This window comes from Athene noctua, chromosome 2 (genome assembly GCF_965140245.1).
Source record: "Athene noctua chromosome 2, bAthNoc1.hap1.1, whole genome shotgun sequence".
NCBI classification, from domain to species: Eukaryota; Metazoa; Chordata; class Aves; order Strigiformes; family Strigidae; genus Athene; species Athene noctua.
Window position 1 is genome coordinate 104,816,853 of NC_134038.1, and position 24,724 is coordinate 104,841,576.

At 38.5% G+C, this 24,724-nt stretch overlaps 1 protein-coding gene across 3 annotated transcripts in view; it reads left to right on the top strand.

Annotated features, from left to right (window-relative positions):
* RAMP3 (receptor activity modifying protein 3) overlaps positions 1-24,724 on the top strand; it is a 69,097-nt gene that overhangs the window by 20,307 nt on the left and 24,066 nt on the right. For 2 of the 3 annotated variants that reach the window (XM_074897924.1, XM_074897923.1), the window contains exons 2-3: positions 13,811-13,840; positions 16,494-16,626. In XM_074897924.1, coding sequence (XP_074754025.1) covers positions 13,822-13,840; positions 16,494-16,626 — 152 coding nt within the window. In that variant the 5' untranslated portion in view covers positions 13,811-13,821. Of the gene's footprint in view, positions 1-13,142; positions 13,245-13,810; positions 13,841-16,493; positions 16,627-24,724 lie in introns of those variants that run through there. The other variant, XM_074897925.1, reaches the window with a different exon arrangement.

Genomic DNA, 24,724 nt, shown 5'->3' on the forward strand with positions numbered 1-24,724 from the left:
CAAAGACTGTTTATAGTAGTTCACATTTCATAATCCTGTTTCACAGCTGTTAGTGAAGCTTAGCATTTTGGCCAGAAGTGAACAACTGGACAGTTAGAAAGCTGGGAACAGAGCCTGGCTCCAGGCTCCCATTTTTACTTTATAGTTTGAAAACCTTACCTCATCCTGCAAACAACAGTCAAAGACATTTGTATTGAAGCCCAAATTATTAAGGTGTATTAAGGTCCTGAGCTCTACTTTCATGAAACATGGTGTCTGTAACTCCTGGGGAGCTTGCACTCTAATGAGGAAAAAAAACCCCAACAACTGGGAAACAATTTAAATGGGTTAAAGTTTGAAAAGGAAATCAAGGTTTTTTTCCATTATTTTCTTATGAATATGTCATGCTGTTCTGCAGCTGCAAAGGGTAGAATGAAGAAAGGGACATCATTGTGGGAGTCCTGAATTTAATAGACCCAGGCGGCTATGCATGTAAAACAAATAAACCTTTGCAAAACAGAACATCTGATTTTGAGACAGACTAAAGAGTTTTAACAAAAACGCTTCTCTACCAAAACGATGTTTCATTTTTGAAAGACATGATTTTCAACACCAGGCAAACAGGAGCATCAGCATCTGTCCTGAAAGCAAAGCATTGCGTGTAAATGCAGCCTCCTTTCCAACTTGCAGTTGGACTCCATCCTTCCCACCATCCTTCACTCTTTTTGCGTCTCCCGGTTTCTTTTTCGGGAAGGTGTTGCCCTTTTTCGTGCGGTCTGCACGGACAACGGGAGACAGGTACACACTGCGTGCACCTGACAGGGCGAATGGCAGTATTCTCTGTCCGAGTTCAGTTGTCTGTGGTGACTGCAGGCGGGCTGCAGGTGGTAGCACAGAGCATCAAATGCCATCTCCAGCTGTCTTGGTCCCAGCAGCTCGGAGGAGTGGTACTTCGTGTTGGAGGGTAATTCCAGATCGAAGGTGGGAAGGAAGAAAATGGGCTTTTTAACCTGATTTACAGCAATGAGATCCAATCCTGAAAACCATTTAGCTAGTAAACTCTTGTCCTTAAATTAGTAAGATATCCCTACCTATATAGTAGTTTAGACTTTAAATGCCTTTGAGGTATGAGGCCTTAGCTTTTAGGTTTGTTTTAGCCAAACCTGCGAGGCAAACTGTCAGAGGCTGTGAACTGAAGCTAGAAATATATACTGAGGTAGACGGGCACTGCTGTAGGTACAGATACATGCAAAACACGAGATTTTAAGGAAGAGGTCTTAAACATGCCTGGGTAGCCTCAAGGGGAACTCTGAGAGGTGTTGCCCATTAGGTTGTATTTAAACATTGCAGCACCAGCAGTTTTTGTACGGTATGTTATTTCAGTTTCTCCCTCCTCTCTACTGATAACAGAGATGATTCATGGCTTGGGTTGGAGGCAGACAGATGAAATTCCAGTTTCTCCTACCAAGAAAAGAAATACAGGGAGGGGGTCCTTTACAAAACAGCATTTGATACCATCTATGTCTTTGCTATTGAAATTAGTGCTTGAGAGAGAGGTATGAAGAAAGCAAACTGTGTTCTCATTTAGGGCTTGTAAAGAGATTAATTTTCACAAACATAATGAAGCCTGTTTTAATTCACACCTTTTTGTTTTAGTTAGAAAGCTGTCGTATGAACCATCTTATTTCAGAAGAGAAGTGTAGAAGTGTATTATTTTGTGTTTTATAAAAACAGCCTGTACTTTTTTTTAAAAGAAGGGTCTTTTCACAGCCAGGCTTGCATTGATATAAACTGGAAAATATAAATTAAGAAAATGACATTATTTTAATTTGACTGTATATGTAGAACAACCTAAAAAGCTGCCTGAAGACCTTTTAGGTCATTTGGGAGGAAGATGTGTGGCTATGAAAAAAGGCGTAGGAAAGCAGAATAGGAGAAAGCCTCGTTTTCCAGAAGCTTTTAGGCTTGATCTCAGTTCATACGCTGGCTTCCCTAAAAGCAGTTTGAAAAGAGGAGACAGCTTCATTCCTTTATAAAGGCTTTTAAAGAAAGTGTGTTTGTGCTGTTAGAAATGGTCTGAAGGCTAGAAAGAGTCCCAGCCTTCGTCTCAAGAGCAGCTTGATGTGACCTACCATATTGTCTTGAACAAGGGACATGTCTGCATAACGGTGGCATCAGTTTATTCCTTGGAATATAGAATTTTGTCTGTGTGAAGCCAGATTTATGGCCCTCTGCAGACGGGATGTCACTTGCTCCATCTATGCTGCAAGCCAGGGAGACTCTGATCTGAAGAGGACAATGTGATAGGCACTGCTGGGGCCCTAAGCACAGCACCGGGCTGATGAGAACACATCTTGTTCACATCTAACCAGATTAAGCTGAGTAAGCAAGGAACTATGCAGGAGCACCACACCCTACAATAAAGCATCTGTCTTATTACTTTCACACCCTAATAAATGTGACTAATTTGCCCTTATTTTGGAGAGCACGATCTGGGGGAAAATTCTGCGGTGTTGTGAGAGGAAATACTGTGATTCACATTGGTCAGTAATGACTGTCACTTCTTATGGGAATTCAGAGTTTTGTTTCTGAATGTTGGAAGCGACAGATTTCTTTTGCAGCCCTTTGTGTGCAGAGAGATTGATACTAAAGACTTGCATTTTTGTCATCTCAAAATACATAGTTCAGGATTTGACAGGGTGTGCTGCTCTTCCTCTGCATGGCCCTCTGGCCTTTAGTAGAAAGGAAAAGAGAGTTCACAGCCATAGGTTACTGTGAAGAGACTGGGAAATATTGGGACAGAAATAGCATCTTATAGAATTCATTCAAATGCTCATCAATAGGACACAAAATCCAGGTTTCTTGCAAGACTTAAGCTCTTGGACTTTAGCTTTGGTCTGTAGTCTTTCTGGCTCACCCTCTATGCACGAAAGAGTATCTTCAAGGCTGTGAGGCAGATGTCATCCTGATGTGACGGTGCAAAGGTCACACAAGTACTTGCAGTCAGTGTCATTGCCTGAAGACACTTGGCCGTCTCTGGGGTACCTGGACACATTCTGCATCTTTGAAGTGGGGCAGACCCTTTGCTCAAAGGGTGTCTCAATCTTGGCATCAGAGCTTTGCTGCCTGGTAGCCATGTGGGGCTGTGGAATAGATTTTCTTTTCATGTTTCTTTTTGGTGAGTCGCTGCAAGTGTTGTGCTGTCCTTCTACTCCCCTTGAGTTCTTGAGCTATCCCAGCTTTACACCTCAAGGATCTTGTATATCAAGAACATAAGTTGTCCAATTTAGTACTAGAAGAGATTTCTTTAAATGTATTTATCAATGTGTGATGTACACTTACTGTCATGCAGCATTAAGCTTACATGTTCAAGTGAAATTGGAAAAAAAAATTTGTTTTGGCTTTCAGTTTGGAGATGCTCAAAGCTAATATTTCCATGGAAACATTGACTGTCATACAGTATGTGTGAAATCTTAGAAAAGGAGATCAATACACAGGTTTGTTATAAGCTAAATACATACTTAAAAATAACTCGGAACTTACTGCATGATATTAAAAATCATGGGAATCTCCTTCCTTATTTTTGACCAGTGGACCTAGGCTGAACGTATTTCCAGGGATTATGTTTGGGGTGGGAAGTGTTCTGCCATAAAATACTTAGTGATGCACGCTGAAGTAGAGGTAATGTTGCTGCAATAACTATTGGGCCAGTTTCTCTATAGCTAGCTCTAGTATAAACCAGAAACACCAAGAATGTCAGAGAAATGTGAAGGAAAGGTCAAAGGAAAATTAAGCTCCTCGAATACTTGTGTTTTCATGTCTTTCTGCATCTTAAGATTTTGGAGAGAAATGTTAATGCTTTTTTTTTCTTGCATTTAATTAAATATTTTTAATGGGGGGGGGGGGGGGGATCTCCTTCTGTGTAGTAACATGAAATTTCAAGCCAGGTATTTTCAGTGAGTTTTAATTAAAGTAGGTTCTAAGTCCTCTTTTTCTTAACCTTTCTGATGGGGCAGTACAGAATGGATAGAATATGCATTACAACACTGTAAGGATGTTTGATCCTATATGAAGATTTTGGCTGCTGCATGCCGAATATGCCTTAGACATATTTAGGTTTTCTTTTCCTCCCAACTACTTCATACTTTATCATGCAATGAATTATAAAAAACCTTGTCAAAGAAATAAAAAGTGTTGGCAGAAATAATTGAAAATAAACACCTCCTGTAGGAAGTGAGGGATTCTCCATCACTTGCAATCTCAAAATCTGCAGTGGAAACGTTTATGAAGAATATCCTGTCATCTGAGTCGATAATTGGAAGACTTGCTTTACCTTGTTACAAAGGGGTAGATCTAAATGATCTGAGGTATTCCTTCTGGCCTTGGAGTGTATCACTCCACAGAGTTTTAAAATAAAGGTGTTTGTGGAGGAAAAGAATTGTTGACAGAGGGCAAAGGAAGCCCTCATTCTTCACTACTGCCCTTTCTACTGATTTCTTGAATGACTCAAAAATCTTGAGGAGGATTTTCCTCAGACTTCAGGGTGAAAAAAAGTTTACCCCAGTCTGGGAGCAAAACTATGGAATATTTCAGCCCAAGAAGAACATCTCCAAGACTGCAAAAGCAGTCAGGTTTAGGTAAACTTTTTTGCAGCTTCACTGGTGGTGTTTGAGTTAAACAAACCCTTGTGTTCTATAGATCAATAGACAATAACCGATATCGGTCAGATTAAGTCTACATTTGCATTTTAGTTACTATTTTTTGTACTGAAAGATCTTAATATGCAGTGAAGTGACTGGAGGTGTATCAAGTGCTCTTTTCTTTAAGCCAGGGTGAGATAAAGCACATCATTTATTCCTCCCTACATCAGTAAAGAGTTACAAAAAGGATCCCATAGCAATGCAGGGAGGTTGGTTTTATGCAAAACTAAGCAGCCAGCTCTAATGCCACTAATTAGAGCCCTGGTTACAAAAGAGAAGTGTTAGCTGAGGTGGCAGTTACACAATAATACAGTTAGCTCTGATGCCTTTTTTGAATAGTGGGACATAAATTTTTTTGCAGCTGGCTTTATGCAGATGTTTATTTGTATAACCCCCAAAAGGAGCTTTCGTTTTGTTCTCAAGTCATTGAAGGCATTTTTATTATTTATAGGGTGAAAGCTTGAGAAAAAGACTCTGCAAAGATGGTTTGGATAGTGACCACAATAGGGTGGCTGCGCAGCAGGGGACTCGGGGCTACACACCAACTCTCCCAGAGTTCAAAAATGTGCAGATCTGAAGAATGTCTTAGGATCTCACTCTTTAGGGTTGATCATGTTCATCGTTTCAACCTGGCTCCACAAATAGCGATGAATGATTTCTTTTGCACTCCTTAGCAATCCTCTTAGCTCAGGAAGAAATATGGTTTAACTTTTTTCTGTAGTGTTTACTTTTTTTGGTGTTCCATACTTGTTCACTGTCATATTCCTAGCACAGTCTTCCTTTTCCCATGTTAATGTAAGCACTGCTGATCTGCTGCTGCTGAAATGTCTTTTGGTCTTGGGCTGGTTGAGAAAACAAAGTCAGACATACTGTCCTCTCTTTAAATTTTCTTAATAAAATGCTGACATGAAAGAAAAACAAGACAGAGATTATTAATGGCTGTAAAAAAACCTTTAAAAGTTTTACTGTGTTGTTACTTCCGTATACCTTTGTTACTGTAAGGTTTTTTGTGGAACACTTACTAGTAAATGCTTTGTTTCTATTAATCGGGAGTAATTGTAATCAACTTCCAGTACAGTGTTAATGTATGAAGACTGTAGATGGTGGAAGAAAAAAATAGTTTAAATCTTTCACTGTCATTATCCTCTTAGTCCATTAGTGTCACATGCTGTTTGAAAAACAAAGCAAAAGAACTGTGTTAAGAAATGTGAAATGAAAGAAAATACAGAAAGTGCAAATGGAGAAGCACTGGGTTCTGCATGAGCAGCCAGACATGCTCTGCCTTGCCAGCTAGGCACTGTGCCTTGAGAAGGGATACCTGGGAATTTATGCTTCTCTGGGGTTCAGTTCTGCTCCTCAGATCCACTGAGAGTAATTATGTACTCCAGGATTGGCCTATGTCAGTCTGCTGCTGTGCAAAGTTTCCTATGTGGATATCCATCCAGGGAAAATGACGGTGTGCAGGGATCATGATGCCATACAGGTCTAGCAAGGATCTGTTTTCAGTGTTTATTCCTTGGAGAAAGGATGCTAATTGTAAAGAGCCACGCACACCTACTGTGAGCAAGTACATACATAGCGGTATAAGTAGACATGTGAAGCTCTGAGATTTTGGTAGTGTTTTATTGTTCTTTATGTCGTTTACAATATTCTGTGATTGTATAGTTCAGTATCCAGAGCTCTGGAGGTGAGCTGGGCTACTGAAGAAAAACAAGCCACGTTTGAATGATCAGGCCAACATGAAAGGATGACTCCACTGCACTTACATTGTGCAGTGACTCGACGTGGTACGTAACAGCATTGGGAGTCTGGTGGATGTGCAGGGTGGGGATTTTTGTTGTCTGGTCAGAAAAGGAAAAAACATTTTCCCAGGCCTTCTGTGATGGCAGTATCTTGATTTAAATGTTCTGCCTGTCAAGGGAAGAAGAAACTTTTAATGTCTTCAAGTATCCCATGGTTTTAAACACTTCCTCAGGAGGGAGTGTGCTGTGACCCTTGTCTGTGAAACCTTTACAGGTCATTTCCCCTTCCCAAGGTTATTTAAAGAAAAATAAAAAAGTTGCTTGGCTTCTCTTTCAGGCTAATCCACAGGAGCAGGTTAGAGTCCTTATTTGCCTTGAGGGACTGTTTTTTTATGATCATTCACAGGTGGATAGGTATAGAGTAAAGTCAGTATTATGCTGACTTTGTTTTCTTATTACAGGGAAAGCTTATGTCACATCACATTTTCTTTTGTCTTTTCCTAACTTTTTGACTAATGACAGGCAGCTGAGTTACAATAATGAGCACTCATTAGATCAAATATGTGCTTCCAGGTGATCAGGTGCTACAATGTCAGACTGAGGTCCGAGAAGTGGATGCCTACCTTCAGCAGCTATCATAGTTCACATGTGTGTCTCCACAGTAGTTGCAAGCTGTCTGGCCTTTTGCGGGAAATAAATCTGTACTATGCTGCCTCATTTGTTGATGTACCTTTCCCATGACTTACACATCAGTTCACAATTATCTTTTAGGCAGAGAGAGATCATCATGTTCTTCAGTTGCTTTGGTAACATTTTCAGAGAGAAGGAGGTAGTGGTGAGACAGGTCTTGGCACAGGACCACTACTGGGGTCACACTGTACTCAGCATGGTGGTGGTTCCTGCTTGTGACCTTAGACAAATATCTTACTAGTGCTGTCATCATTTCCGTAGTTGATGTAAAGTGGAAACTGCAGTCGTGGCACATAGGCTATAATGAACCTGAAGAAGTGCAGAAGTTTAGGGGACGAAAAAAAGATGTTCGCCTCCTCTTGCTAGGAGCGTATTTATCAGTAATCATAAATTATTAAGAGCTATGATCTGTTTGGTTTAGAGATTATACATCTGTGTGCTAACCATTGTATCCTAAGACCCAGAATACCAGGTCTCGCAGGCAGAAGTTAGATGACAGTGAGGAGCATGAAGCCTTTGAAAGGCCTGTAGATATATCCTGAGTAACAATCTTTTCCCTAACATACTGAGGAACACACACAAGTGAATTCAACCAGACATGGTCTGGGTTTGTTAGGAAAGCTGTTCTGCTTGTCTCTGCCGGCTGTAGCTCCTCCTGAGGAGCCACCTTAAATCAGATGATGGTCCCTGCATTGTTGCTGAGTGTCATCTTTAAGCAGTTGCTGATGCCACAACTTACTTTCTACTCTTCTTAGTACTTAGTAAGGTACTTCTCTTATTCTTCAGTTTTATTCTCTGGAAGGATCTCGAGTTGGATTTCCGTCGAGCACATTTGTCTATACCATTCTTCTGAAAGAGTGTGAAGAGAGTTTACTACAAGCAGTTGATTCTGCTCTTGGAGTATTTGGTTTCTCCACTGTCTGAAAGTCAGTGGCTGTAAAAAATAGCATTTTATATTTCAGTTACACAGTGCTTCAACTAAAACAACAGGACAGAAAAGAGGTGAAGAAAACGTGACATTTCAGGTTGAGTCACGCAACTTCTGTTACAATACAGATCTTAGTGTTTGGTCAGATTGCTGAGTAATCCCCTCTCTAAGTATGTCATTGAACTGGTATGGTTAATCTAAATATTTAATAAATAGTTAACATAAATATTTAAATAGAACATACTGGTTATATATTTATATAAATAAACCATACTGGTTTCAAACAAAGTAGCAGAAAACCCATCCAGCACCTCTGGAAGTAGACATAGACTGTTCAGAAACTGTGAAATATTATTTATATGCTGCCAGCAGTAATTTAAGAACTTCACAAAGGGATGTATTCCTGCTCTGAAAAATTCGTAATTGAAATAGGAGTTCAGAATAATTGTCACATTTCTTTGCAATCACTGGAAAGCTGGGGAACTCTGAACTAACATGAGACTGAACAGTTGATGCCCTCAGTAATGCTGCCTGTTGATTTGCACTGATGAAATGAAAAAGCATAAATTGCTTCCTTTCATGCTTTTCTTGCTCTGCAGGAAGAAGACTCTAATGTCCAAAATTGTTAACAGTCTGAAATTACCTTACCAATTCAAAAGCAATAACATAATGCCTCAAACTGTGATAAAATATATCACTGAACTGTGCTTTCAGTTTTGAGTATTACATTTCTATGGCTAATATACATCTTCCGTATAGATGACACAAGAAAAAAGTATTAAGAAGGATTCAGCATCAAAGCCGGGGATAATGCAAAGCTGACTTCTTTGTTACACTAGCTCTGTAGAGAGCTTCTTGGACATAGAGACAGATCAGTCCACCCTGCCAACGGGTTTACCTTGCTCCTGCCGCTCCATGTGCTGAGGCATGTTTTTTCTGGGTCAATTTCTAATGCGAGTGTAACACTTCTTTCAAGTACTATATTTATTGTAAGCTTCTGTTTATTCTCGGCATCCTTCCTTTGTGTTGTGTTCCTGTCACTGCCTGGCTTGGTGAACTTCAGTTGCCTCATTTCCTCAGCTGCTTTCACACTATGTGATGACGTTCTTGCGTCCTGTCCCTGTCCCCCCCTCCCCATTCTGCTCCTGTTGTCAAAGGGACAGTTAGTAGCTGAGAACAAAAGATGCGCTTCTGAGCCATATATATTGTATACAGTGAGGGTTATTTAAAGACGGGCAGGTGGGGCTTCAGTTTTTGTACCAATAGTGTTAGTTTTCCTTTCTGTACTTTTGCGACAGCCTCTAGACTTGAAACAATATGGTCATTCATGTTAGCTTTCTCTCTGAGGTTGGGCCTCCTCCGGAGATGTGCTTCGTTTTCTCCATAAATATATGCATGCATTTCACTGTGTAGCAGGTGGAGGTATCTAGCTGGACCAGTTTTTGAATCATGTTCATTGAGCCCGGGTGGAAGGCTGCGCTTTGCTGTCCGCTTGCTGTCATGCTGTCAAGACTCAATGCATTAATGGTGCCCTGAACAGCCCACTGGGTTCCCCCTCGCTCCCATGTATGGGCCTGGGGTCCCCCATCGTGCCCTGAGCTACACTATAAGTGGTCCTGGCTTACTGGCTGTTTTCCTGTATGTGCTCTAGACCTACATACTGGGTCACCTTGTTGAGGGTTTAACATCCTGGTGTGGTTAGCTGGAATAAGAACTGGGCTCAGAGAAGCAATCTATCATTTGAAAAATATCCCAGAGCTGCAATTTGTGAGGGTGCGAAGTAGGCCTGTAAGAGCAGTAAGGATAAAAGCTTAGATCCTTCAGCACAGGCTGCGGCAGGGCGAGGACCAGCCAGCTTCCTATGACACTTGTGCAAGTGTCATGTGTGGCTGTTGAGAAATACATTGCTTCAAGCTTCCACAGCTCTATAGAAAGCTATCTATGTTAAGCCTCTTCTCTACAAGTTGCAGGTAGTGGCACTGTGTGTGTTAAGCCAATTCGGTTCCACTGCCTTTTATCATGTCTGGTACATGAACGTGTATCAGTCAGCTCCTCAGCAGACTGAGGTGGTCAAAATTCACTTAGTGGTCTTTTATACTAGTTAATGAACAGCCCCTTTTCTCCCACCAGCCAGCGTAGCAAACCTTAGCTTTTAGCTGAAGGGGCAGAAATGGTGAGTTCTTTGACATGTTTCTCTTACTGTCAGAAGCGGTTTCTGCACTCTCAGGTCCATGGCTGTATCCTAACTTGGTCTCACCACTGCCCCTCATGCCAGTGCTGTGCTTGACTTACAAAATCAGACTTACAAAAGAAATGTGGGTAATGAGATCCAATCAACATGAAAAAATGATATTAATAGAGTATTAATCTCTCTTCTGTATTTCCGACAAATCATGGGTGCATGACTGCAGAGTAGCAGTTGACATTTCAAACTGAGGTTTTAATTGCTTTCCTGAACTCTGTGTTGGAGCAGTTCTTGCACGGTTATGTGATGCTATCAATGAAACTTCAGATTCTTCAGAGAGGCAGGTGTTTGTTTAGTGTGTAACTTCCAAAATAGATCTGATGTCCTGACATATAGTTAAAGATCAGATGACTGTAATTGTCAGGATTATCTTCAAAAAGAGATATAGAAGTAGGATCCTGATGTGAGGTTTAACTTGAGGACATTACATATGCTTTTTTCCTTATGAAAATTATGATTGTAAAATATATGGTTTTGAATGAGATATCACAAATGTCAAAGAACATACATAGGATTACACTGATGTAATTGCTGGTGAAAAACTGCATACAGCGGGTCAAGTAAAACAAGAATTATTTGGTATCTGTATTCTGATTGTTTGATATCTGTATTGGAGCTGCTCAAAAATCTCACTGTTCTGTCAGTAATTGCAGCATCCTGAAGAAATGTTCCGACAAGGGAAAATAATATGCGAAGATTTCCCTTTTATATACTTATACAAGGTTTTCAAAACTATTCTTACAAAGTGTTCAGAGGAACATGCAGTAGGAAGAACACAACAATTCATATGCTGCTTCAGATTTATGAAGTAGCTGCAATACAGAGACTTTTAGTTCTACTTTGAAGCCTCTGGGAGAAAATACCAGTGAATAATAACAGTATGGCAGAAAAATAAACATTGAGAAATAGTTATCCATTTTACAGAAAACCAGAAGTTTATATGCTTGAAAAATTATAGGACAGTTACCCTCTCATGCATCCCAACATTGAATTTACATATTGCTGTGAATCCCATTCTGAATTATTTTTTTAACATCAGAAGAATGTCTGTTTACAAAAGGAGATTAGAGAGTAGATAAAAAGAGGCTACAGTAAAGGTCTAGGATCAGAGCCTCTTTTTTTCATATACAAGATTTTGAAGTAAGCTATTAAAAGCTTGGGTTTTTTTCTTGGTTTTCTTATTTTCTGTTACTTTATCCTATTTGGCTTATCTTTTCTTTTTCTTTCCAAAGGCTCTTCAAACCTATTTTTCACCATCTTCCATTTGATGGTGCTTTCCTTCACCTCTTGCTCTGGCTCCAAGCTGGTTGGTTCCTTGGCATCTTATTCCATTAATGCTAGGGGCGATCATACATGATGCTACAGTGTATGGAGAAAAGAAAAGTTAAAGGCCATTGCTGTGGTCCATTATTAATATGATTTAGCATGCAGGCAACTGGTACAGTTAAACTGAACCTCCTTTTCCCTCCCTTAAATGTTGGTAAAATGGCAACTGTTTGTTTTGGGATCATGACAACATCTTCCAACACTGTGACTCACTTTGGTTCCTCTGTATATCTTCTAAGGAGATGTGATGGCATCAAGCTTTCAAGAAATAAGCTGAACTTGCCCCTTCTTAAAAGAGCTGCTGGAAGGGTAATACTTTTTGTGTAAACTATCACGGCCAACAAGCTGTAGTCTCCTGATTAAATCTTTTTTGCGAGTTGAATATCTGGGAGCAAAGAAAACAAAGAGGGGTGGGCATGATAGCATGTGGTAGTCTGGATTGTTGTTTTACCCTTCTTTTGAAGGTATCTGAATTCTTTTGGTTGAGGCTAGGTGCAAAACATCCTGTATTAATTTGTTATGAGCAGACCAGAAAATGCAAGAAGCATGTTTCCCTGTGAGCACAAACCTGTGAGCCTTTATTTGGTATTTGGTTTATCACAGCTTCCCTGTCCAATGCTGGGGTAGTCACTCAGCCTCTTGTCTGTAAAACACAGACACATTGTTTTCTCTTACTGGTTCTCTTTCATTGTAGGTCCTGTTTTATTTGCCACCCTGTGGTCTTGTGAGGATTACTGAAGCAATAATTGTGAAGGATCTAGAGCTCAGTGATAGGAATTGATAGAATAAGAATTGGTGTGGTCCTCAAGGGGAGCATCTAGCACACCTATGTGAGTCTAGACTGTTCCTCAGAATGTGTGGGTTTGGCTTCCTCATAAAGTGTGTGCTTTTAATTTAATCTTCAGTTTTCTGCTGTTGATAAGACACTTCTTCAAGTTAGGATTAAAGAAAACCTACCCAGGAACTCAAGTGTATTTACTAGTATAACAGCTAATAGCCTGGAAAGAAGAGTGCTCTATTCATGAAGGAAATGCAGCCATCAGAGTGTATAATGGAGTTTCATCTCTGTGACTTTGGATGCAACAGAGTTTTCTGATACATGGATTCCTGCTCTTCAAAGTTTCAGTACATTCTGGCTCATTAGTAACTAAGAGATTAATGCTTGTCTGGAAGAAAAATATGTTATTTAGAAGGATCTAAATTCTTCTGAGATGTATGTATGCAACAATTTGCAGTTAACTGACGAGAGTTTGGCATAGCTTAGTGAACGTACAGTCTAGATCAATATGACTGATACTGTGTGTATCTTGATTCATTTTACTGGAGTGATGTGTATGGTATAAACAAGGAGCATGAGGCACCCATCTGTGTGAAATTACGCATTTCATTTCTGATGCAAAGTTAACACTCTTAAGATTTGTCAGTATTTTTTTTCTTTTCAGTGTGACATCAAAAATAATTGAAGCCACATCCTGCTTAGCTGTATTTGCAAAATCCTAAGCATGGCTGGAGCTGTGTGAACACAGTGGGTTTCTGTTAATTTAATCCATCTGTATGTACTGCAAATAGCTGATCAGATGACTCCTGTTGGCATAGTCTATGTTGCCATTTGGATGATCTTCTGACATACCTGGGTTAGTGTAATGTCCACGTGACGTATTGTTTTTCAAAATGTATGATTTACCTGTGCAAAAGGTGGAGACCATGAAACACAACACAACAATTACTTTTCTAAATGAACAGAATATGCACTTATTTATGATTCTGTGCTTGCTTGATTTTAATAGCAAAAGGATTTTTTTTTTGTTCTACAGTTTAGAATGTGCAGTTCACATACATTTTGAGTGAATGTGTTATCATCTCCAACTTTTTCACCCTCAAGAAGCTTAAAGTAAAAATTTCCCTGTCTCTGTTCCTTAATGTTGGAAGCTACAGGAGAGTGGTGTGGACAGACCCATAACAAGTCTGCACGACTCAGCCATTTAAATGATAGATAAAAAGGAATTAAAAAACATAATATTCTCTAACTTTAATTTTTTCATTCAGACACAGTCTTTAATAAAACTGAAACTGTTCAAATGAACATTTTGTATTCTGTTGAAACCTAAAGTATGCTCAAGTTTGCTTGTATCTGCACTAATTCTTTTATGTAACAGTATGGAGGTATCTAACTCATCTCTTTTTTTTTTCCTCCCCCTAGTTAATGGTCTAATGACGCTTGGATTTGCAGGTGAGCTTTACTTCTAAAATTCAAAATTCTGTTGCTGTTTTGTTAATGGCAACCATTTGAGAAGTGCTTTCATCCTATCTCATTTCAATTAGTCAACCATCATACATTTTTTTCAACTGGTCTTGTCCATCAGCTGTATAAACAGAGAGTATTGTAGTGTTTTGTAAAGGTCAGTCTCAATAGTGATGGTAAAATTGTATAATTATTCATAACTTTGAACTCCTTTGGCCAGAGATTTAGACAGAAACTCTTGTGTCATCAGGTTGTTCCTGTCAAATTACTCTATCAGATACTTTTCTATAACACTGCAAAATATTAAAGTTCGGAAGAGAGCCAACCAGAAACACCAAGGCCATGGAAAATCCATGTAAATATCCTGCTGGGAAGAGGCTGGAGTATATTGTCTGCGCACATGACGTAATGGAGGAGAAACTTGTATTCTGCTGGATTTACAGGGTTATAAATCAAGTGATAGCTGACTGTTTAGAATACCCTGCCAAGGAAGGCAGCTTTGCTTAACTTTTGTCAAAGCATCAATGCAGGATTTCAGTTGCCAGCTATGCAGTTTTCATATCTGGATTTGAATTCTGCCCAGCTTTAGTGTTCATCTGCAGATCTAGCTGTAGAAAGTATAATTTATAACTGATGCAGCTGCCAGATGAATTGATGGGAATGCCTAAAGGGTCCATGCTGTCATGTTAGCTTCCCAAGGACAAAACTGTGCTGCCCCTTTTTTGTAACTTCCACAGTTTCTATCACTGGTGATTAACTGTGGTTCTGATTTTATTCTGACATGGATGAATCCATAGTGTCAGCTCGAAGAGCTCTGACAATCAGACATGACGAAGGAGGTGGGGTCAGGTCCCAGTAAGTCAGCCGTACGCCTGGAGAGGTTTGTGGTCTGTATGGCTTAGGGTCGCATGTGCGGCATAGGCTGTCCAGTTATGGGCCTGATGCTCTTGGGAAGTATGTGAAAGCAAAGTATTTCTTTGGTCTGATGCGATGGGTGTCTCTGTTTGGCACATGGCATCACTGAGTCAGTGACTTCCCCAGCTATGGAGTTAAATTGCAAGGTGCTCTTGCCTAGGCTCCAAAGGAGCCATCTCCTTTGTGGGTGAGACGCTTAACATGCATTCCTGTTTTACAATCACACGCCCCATTTTGAATGGAGATGTTCAAGTTTCTGATTGACGGCTGGGTCATGATGTGAAGCCTGAAATCAGTCATCTTGACTTAGGTTTTTTGGACCAAATAGTAAGGAGAAGTGCCGTGTTGAGAGCGAGAGCTGTGCCTCACTTCTCATCAAGCAAAGGCTTGCACGCCTTTGACCTCACTTCATCTGGCAGTGTGTTTGGCTGTCACCACACAGAACTAGAACCACTGTCTATTTGCAGCAGTGATGGGATCCTGCTCTCAACATAACTAACAGAAGGAAAAGAAATACCTCCTCTCTCTGCTATAAATTAGAGTCTCAGTGAAAAGGTAGGTTCAGAAGAAAAAGGTTCAAGATCTGATTCCACTTAGACTTCCATTTTCTATGATTAAAAAAGGATGAAGTGGTCTATTCTTGGCTTTATTCTTAAAAAAAAAGTGCTTCCTCCAGAGTTCTTGGAGGATTGCCTGACAGGTTTGCAGTTTTTTTCAGGTAAATCCTTTTCTCAGATTTTTGCTTCTGTAAAAAAAAGAAATCACACTGATTTTTTTTTTTTTTTTTCCTGACTAATTTAATTTAGGCATTTATATTAAATATATTGGCATACATATACTTACAGGTAATTTTTAATGGTGTACAAAATGTATGTATTTTTTATATAGAAGAACAATCAAAATAGTGGCAATTGTAAAGGTAAAGCAAGACATATTTAACTACTTAAATGTTTCAGTCTTATCAAAATCAAATGCTTTAGTTAGTCTGAATAGAATTGTTTCAGATTTTTAATTTTATAAGAAATGCCAAATTACTACCTTTGTATTCCAGTGCAGGCATGGGCTGGATGAGAGGAACATTTTACTTTGACTCTAAATATTGTGGAGTTGCCATTACAGGTTGCAAAAGATACAGGGTTGATCAAGTCTAGGTTAACTCTTTCTTTGTGAGTAGCTGTATGCTGTAACATCAACATCTGATAATGGTAGATAATTCCTTCAGTGGCCATACTAAAGAAGCATCTTAATTGTGACTGGGAATTCAAGGCCTTTGGCTGATGAAAGATACTCAAATGTTTCTGATGAAGTACATTTACAGTCATATAGTTAGTTGAACGGGATGCATCTGTGTAAGCTTGAGAAATGCTTTCTACACTGAAGTGTATGATCAGTAACTCCAGTTAGCTTTTAACTAAAAATACAAATGGGCAGTAGTAACTTAGTGTGAGTAGAAACTAAGTAAGATTAGAAAATTGACTAGGTAGGTTCCTCTATGCTAGGTCTAAAAGATGATACTATATATGGTAATGTACAGTATTATACACTGTTATTTTAAAAATAAATTTACATAGAGGTATATTTTATCTATTTTCTAAAGTTGTTTAGAAAGTTGAATGTTAGGTTTACAATGATGTAAGTGGCAAGCAGAATTATGTGAAGGAGTGATGTGTTCATGCTTCTTCTGTTTCAATGTTTCAGATTTAAGGCGCTTTCTGATTTTACCTAGGTGCATGTCAACAGACTAATCTCTGCAATGAATCTCTCATGTTAGAAAAGTTGCCTGCCTGTGGAAAATCCTTTGAAGACATGATGAAGAAAGTGGACTCTAAAAAATGGTGCAACCTGACAGAATTTATCATGTAAGAGTTAGTTTTGGTTTTGGTAGTTCTCACCTTACAATGGTGTTTGTCCTTTAAAAAAAGGATCGCCTCAAATACCTACCACCCTAATATATCCCTAATGCATGTAAAATGTTTGTGTTCCAGATAAACTGAAATCCTCCTGTATTTGCCAGTTGCAGAGGGCTCAGCTGTAGCTCTTAAGTCCCTGTGGTATGGTCACATGTGCACAGAGACCCAGCTCTTAACTCCAAGAGTGCATGAAATAGAGCACTTCAATAAAAACTAACTAGTGGGCTAATCAATACTATTTGCTATTGCTTTTACCTCAGACAGATGTGTTTATATTTAATCTATGTTTCTGTGTATTTTAGGCAAATGTTACTTAAATTTCTTTTCTGTGAAACCACTAAAGCAATGCGCTTTTAGAATCATGCTGTTTTCTCTGTTGGTAGCAATGCAGTTCCCTTCTCTGATTTCTTTTTTTTCAGTAAGACGATAGGAACACTTCCTCAGACACAGAAATCCACCTCTTGTGTGAAATTGTCTTGTCCAAATGTAAAATGATTTGCCATATTGAACCTTGCTGTGGCTTGTTTCTTTGCCTGCCAGATAGCATGGAGAGAGTGAGCACCAGACATTTTATTTTAATGAGTAGAATAGTGCAAGACTGACAGTAGCGACGGTGGCATTTTTATTTTCTTATATCTATTCCTGTTCTGTAGTTGCTGCAAGTATTTAAACATCTCTCTGAAAAGCTGCACGCTTCAGATTCTGCTCTGAAGGGAACTCACAGGGCTTGTGTTATCGGTGGCATTTTTGGCTTTGTGGAGCATCTGCTTTTTCAAAGGATGTCTGCTTGTGCATAAGCCTTGGTTTTAAGAAGTGATGAGTACCCTCTGCACCAACTGAAATCAGAGGAAACTGCAGGTGTTCAGCACTTCAGAAAATGAGACTCAAGTGAATTTGCTCTGGTGTGGTGTGAGCCAGCCTGAAGCAGAAAAATCTTCCTGGATTTGAAACTCTGCTGGTGGTGTTTCGGGAGCTGGCAGGGTAGCCACAAGCTAGCTGTCACCACATCTGTTACAGCATCGTTTAGCCCCAGCTATGTTCTTGTGTCATGTGATCTTTGGTTGTGTCTCCTATTTAGTATCATTTCATGTGATGCAAGATTTTGCAGTCACCTTATGCAAGATTTTAACTAGCTGATCACCGATAAACATGATAGATAATGAAATGTGGGACTGCAGTTCTATGTTGCAGCACTTCCCTGTGTTTAATTTTACGTCTGACACCTATGCTGAGATGTCCCACCTGTTGATAATGTTTCATAATCTGACAACATATTAACAATTTAGATACTATCCTTCTTAGCACTTTCATTTTCATACCCTGTCTAGGGGGTATCTTCTTATCCAGCTGTCAGAAAATGCATTCAAATGTGCATATACAAAGGAAAAGAAAATCCTTGCAATGCAGGTACTGCTAAATTTATTTAAGAAATATCTGTATGTTAAGGGGCAGTAATTTTATTTTACAACTCATCTAGGTACAAGTTGTTTCACGTATTTTGAAGGGATTACTGTAATTTTGCTCCATTTGATCTTCATTACAGTTGTATTATAATCACAAAACAGTACTTTACTAGTATCTTGTTCATACTGGTAAGTGTCCTCAACTGATGGGACTACTTGCAGTAGACAAAGGTACCTACAGGAGTCAAAATATTAGACTCTGCCTTTGTTGATGCAGGTGAAGAAGCAGGCAGCTTTTTCCAAGCCTTGCATGAAAACTTCTTCAAGAGTTTAAATATTTTGGTGCAAGGTTCTTCCAAGGTTTGGAGGTGACTGAAGTCTGAGTTATCTTGACTTTCAATTAGAGTTAAGAATCCACCTTGCTCTCATGCTTTCCAATAGCACTTCCCGTTTGGTGTAACTTTTATTCCTGCCTATCTATGGGGATTGTTTTGTCTGAACAAATCGGTCAGTCTGAGGCTTTGCTCATTTTTCTCCATATGCAGTACCAAAAGAAGAATTCCAGCCTCTTCCAAAGAAAAGTGTTACATTTTTACATAATATACAGTTTTATAAAACTTCTTTTTATAACATATATTTCAAGTTCTAGCTTAGGAGAAAGTAGAGGGAGGAATCCGTTTTGCAATTATTTCCTGAATTGAGTATTAATCAAGCATTATCCATCTGTTTATAAAGTTATCTTAAGAGTTCATTGCACTGAAGAAACAGCACATTTACATCTACCTTTAGAAATTTTACTTTTTGGAGAACATTGTGATTTGATGTCATGCTTTATATAAGAATTTTATGGGCTAATTTCTTTCAGCTCATTGGAGCAACCCTGATGGATGGGCTTGAAACACTTCTTTATTTAGAACATTCTGACAAATTAATGAAAAAACGGTATATCTAGCCAGAGTCACTTAAAATTCAGATATTTAAACCTGGTAGTATTAGTTTACCCTGTTTTTACATCTAGCCTCCAGCTGTAAAAATTAGTCTGGATCAGATAGTGGGTTAAAACTTTTGAGTTTTGTCCAAAGGAAACTTCTTCATATAGTAATTTCTGCATGGCACTTTTCACTTACAGAGATGTTGCAAAATTTGGCTTTGTATCTTATATCAAAATGTATTTATTTATGGAAATCTGCTTAATTTCTAAACTATTTGTTTTATGGAGGATTTTTAGCTCTTCACAGTAAATGGCTGTGGTTGGTTATGGGATTATAAATAGCACTTACCTGCATTGCTTCACTGTTTGGCCAAACAGTCATGAGAGATTTCAGAGACTTCAATTTTCTGTAACTTAACTATACTGTAAGATTTTCTGACAGCTCCTTTACTTATTTCTTAACTTTATTCTTGACAAACTTGTGTAATTTCAAAAGCAGCCTTTTGACTGATTTTAAATAGAAGAGGCTCTGATCTGTGGCAGCTGGTACTGGAAACCAATATAAGAGTTTTAGCCTCTACAGCTGATCTTGGTCTTGCTGGAAATGTATAATGATGACATATAGACCCTAAAATTTCAGGTAAAATTTTACACAAGCAGTGTCAGGAGAAAGTTTTCCTTATTAGTTTTCACATTTTTTCTATGAGGATTCATACAGAAATTAGGATACAAATACTCTGGGTCACATTGTCCAAAGGTATTTGAATACTTAAATATGATGAGGGATCCAAGTGGGATTTAAAAATATTTTAAGTCATTTAGACATGTAGGTTTCATTGGTTCATGCTTGGACACCAGAATGTGAAGGACAACCAGAAATACTTTACCAGAAAGATAAAACCTTCAAAAGACAGCTGGAGACGTTCATTGACATGAGAGGAGGTGATCAGCTGTTCACAGTTTTGCTGATGCTTTTAGACTATTCAGAGGGAGCCCTGAAGATGAAAATGTGATCGAGTGGTTTAAATGACAGGAAATTATGGTACATGGAAAGTGAACAAGCAGAGTCTGAAGTGTGGGTGAAAGCTATGTGGGGAGTTAACGAAGGCAAATAGACTTCTAGTTTGCCAGAAGACTGGAAGCTGCAGAAAGCTTTTTCTTTTTAATGTATAATATAATACTTCTGTTATTTTTTTATATACATATATATGTACTAACATATATATTTCTGCATTTCATGTATATACTATATATAGTAACATATACATTTCTGTATTCTATTCTTAATATTTAGCTAAAGCAGCTAAGTATGTAAAATCTACTACTGTCCACAAACCTAAGCTCCTTATTAATGGTCAGAAATTTTTTCACCATGCTCTATGTGATAAATCCTGGATTGCTTACAGTGGGACTGCAGTCGAAAGGCCAGGTATGACTGATTCCTTAAGCAGGAGCCCAAAGCTGCCTTACATGAACCTGAAAAAATGTTGCTTATTGTAGTTGTGAAGATTACTTCCTATTCTTAGCTAATGAAAGGGTTTTCTAAATATTTTTAGCTAGATCCTGGAAACAATTTAGCTAGAACAAACAGTCAACAAATCTCCGTGTCTCTCTCAGCCCTAACCTGTATGGAAATATGGGACCAAAATGTGGTCATGCTGGTTCTCAGTGGCTCCTTAAGTTTTTTGGCCTGCTTCCAGGCAATGGTATCTCCTCTCTCTTCTGCATCCCCATTTTCCAAATGTTTCTGAGTGTACTTACTAGCATTTCAGTAATTTTCAGCCAGAGAAATGGCTATGGCCATCTGGTCTGCACTGTTGAATAGTACAGGCCCTGCAATCTGCTCAGTAGTCACTATTTTAAACCTTGTAGGGGTTTTAAAGTGGTTATTGGAAGGCATCAACTCCTCATTTTAATGGTACCAAATGAGTATTAATCTGTTACATCTACAGGCAGATTGTTCCAAAAGGTTCACTGTTCACGGTCAGAGGAAAATGTGTCTTAATTTTCATCAGTTTGCCTGACTCCAGTTCGCAGCAATTATACCTTCTTACATATTTCCCCGATACAGTAAAATTCCTTCTGTTGTCAGAAATCCTTTTTTCTCAATTAAATACAAGCAAGTCACTTCTATATCAACTCTCAATCACTTTTTTTTTTTTGTAAATTGAGTTCAAACTATTAAAGCCTGTCATGATAATGCATTTATTTCAGACTTCTTGAACCCCCTGCAAGTTTTGGTGGCTTTTCTTTTGGAGAATGGATTCCAGTCTAGAATTGAACATTTCACCCAGCAGTAGTTTGCATAGTATTATGTACAGACTCCCTATTTTTACCTCTAATTCGACTTGGTATTCAGCATTTTTCTTCTGCCAAAATATGTGTATTGCATTAGCACTCCTAGCTACTTCCAGGAGGACATGCTCTAAAAGCTGTAAGTCCCTTTCAGAGTGTGACTTTTGTGGTGTATATTATTTGTTTCTGGTTCTATCATCTTGCATTTACCAGTCTTAAAATGTATATGGTTTAGATAAGTCCCAATTTGTAAGGGATCCAAATCAGTCTGTATAACACCAACATCTACTCTTTCATCATTTACTATACTATTTGCATGCTTAAGCAACAATTATTTGTTTGCTTCAATTTGTTGATTAAGATGTTGAGCCAAAACTTTTGCAGCTGCCCTCCACAAATGCCAATTACTTGTTTATTGTTAGTTTTTCAGTTGCATTTAATATTAATTCAAGGGCTACTATGATTTTTCATGGGTTTTTTTCATCACAATCTTTACAAAGTTTGATAAAACATTCAGTCTTTAAACATAAATGAATGAAATACAGTCATTATAGGGAAGCACATGGTATCTTCTCACACAAAAGTCCCAAAAGATTAATTTGAAAAATCCATTAAAAAATGTTTTGGACTCCATGTATGCATTTCTGGTTGATTTGCTGCTGTAAGAACAAACCCTGTAGGGGTTAAGTAGTACAAATCTATAAAGCTTTAGTACCAAAAAAGAGGCATATATAAAGAACTTCGATGAATTAGAAACCTTTAGTATATGATACCGTCTTGTTGGATTAACTTGAATTTTTGCTGTTGGTTAATCCTGTGTTGCATTCCTTATAGACAAAAAGTTATACTATTTTTTTACAAGGGCATCCAGTAACTCCATTCAAAGACATCAGTTAAAAAAACCTAACCTATCCAAACTGAACTATACTGTAGCATAATCCAGTCAGCTTTCCTGATTTTATTATATTATGTTATCTAGAAATAAAGTATTTTCAGTGGTAGCGACAGGGCTAATGGCATTGCTCTCTGACATTCACATCTGCTTTTTGTTGAGATACCACCAAGCACCTCTGCTTAGATGTATGTGGATCTCCTTATCATAGGTTTGGGCTTGTTTAAGTTTTTCTGCAATAAAAATTCTTAGGCTGTACGAATACAGAGAAATAATCAAGAGGTCCCTACTGAAAGAGTGAAGTTGACCATGGCATAGATACTTAGTCACAGGTCATCTCCTTTCTTTGATTGAAATGTTAGAGTTGATGCTTAATTTACTTGGCTCCCAGAAGTATTCTCTTTTAGGCAGAAGATGCACATTGTGTGTCTGGGGCACTGGGCAGCAGATGCCACTAAAGAACATAACCCTGTGGCCATCATTCAGGCAAGTGTATCGGGAAATCAAAATGAGGGTGGGATTCTGCATGGTTCTGGATGGGGAAAGATATAGTGCAGAGAGCATCTTTATGTCTCTGAGTAGAGCTGATCAGTGTCTTTCTGATGTTGTTAGGGACAGTGATAGCAAATGAGCCTAGAAAGTGATCTTCCATCAAAGACACTCCTTTCACTAAAGAGAAGTGGTTGCCTATATGTGTTATATGTGTTTTATTCTTCACACTTACTCAGTTGTATCCTTACACATCTCATCTCTACATAAAAAATCCTATAAACAGAAGCAATAGGCTTCAATCCCATTGAAAATGATGAAGGAGGTCCACCCATGTTCTGTGCAGATGTTGAAGATTTGAAAAAGGAATTAAGGAAAAAAAATGTGCATGACTAGAGCCAAATTTGATCTAATCTTCTGGAAAAATAATCTTAAAGCTGTTGCTCAATTTTAAAGTCAGTGGGAGTTTTGCCTGTTATAATTTGGCCCAACTAAACTGAACTAAACTAATCATAGAAGTGCCTAGTTGTCAAAGAAACATAGTAAAATATTAAAGAAAAGAAAGCCAGATGACATCAAGATCAATGGGAAAACTAACTGTGGAAGAAACATCTGCAATCCAAGATGAAATTATATGCCCCCAATTCTTACAGTTTGAAACTAATAACTTCTGCTGGCTGAGTGTGTATATAAGAGCCCTCCAAACTGAGTCATTTTCTTGGTCGGTTTTATAAGGTTTTTTTCATCTTCCTCATTGACTGCTGCAGGAATTCTAATCTAGATGCTGATTGATGATTGCATCCAGCTGCTAATCGCAAAACATCTGTAGAAGATGTACTGTGAAAATCTCAGACAAATTACTGGGTTTGTTTTGCGGCTAAGGTGAGGCATGTGGGATAATTGGTTCCCGTGGTAACATGTCTCACAATTAGACAGTGGACACCTTTGGCTCATTTTTTTTCCACATTATCAGAAAATTCTAATTCTGTATTTTTGCATGTGATTTTCTCACATGAAAGACAAACTGGGGCTGCTTGGAGCTGAACCTTTGAGTGGCCAGTACATCTGTGATTTTTAGATCCAGAATAGTACTGATTAAAAGGAGTCCCATTCTTCCTCAGCTGTGCCATGTAGGCATGTGTGTGTGTGTTTGGATTTATATCCCAGTAGACAGGCTAATATGTTGGTTATGCTTTATCTTGTGTAAAGTCATGCCGAAGAATGTGCTTGCACAAGAAAAGCTCACTGTAGTTGCCTGCTTTCCAGATTATCTTCTGCAGTGTTTTTGAGTAATGTTCTGTATGTGTCTGAAGAGTAATTTTGGTTTTTCCCCAAAGAATTACTGTGGAAGGGAACCAAATTTCCTTATTTAGCCTGGTATAACTCCTCCCAGTTTTGTCAGCCCAGATTTTGTAGAAGAAAATAGTTTGTCAGCTTAGTGTCTCTGAAGGAAGGTTGAAGAAACCTGCACTTTATGTGGACTCATGTCAGTGTAATTTATTTATCATTAAGTGTTTGTAGCAGTACAGGAAAAAAGGGACTCCTGTAGTAGATGCTAGCATTTTCTACTTCTTTAACAGGCTGGTCTTTCTTTGGGCCTTTCATACAGATACAGCTGCTGCCTTTTTTTAAGCTGTCAGTGAAATACAGATAATGCTGATATTTCTTTTATCTCTTCAAATATCAAAACTTACAGTAATTTTGTATTAAATAATCCTTCTAAAAACTCCTGGAGGTCATGGCAGCAGTGTTGCAAAACCAGACTGGTACTAATTACCCCCAATAACCTATTATTTTCCTTCTGTGACTCATGCCTTTCTTTTCAAAAGCAAAGAAAAACAGCTTGCTAATCAGTTAGGTGCAAGCAAGTAAAGCAATGGAAAAGAATGTCATATTTGAGCAGTTGTGTTGCCATCAGGCTGGTAGCTGACAATAGCAATTTTTCATTGCAGAAATAGTAATGTTTGCCATCTATTATTTAAAGATATGGAACAAAAAGAACACTACAGTTTATAAAATAACACTGGATTGCCAGAT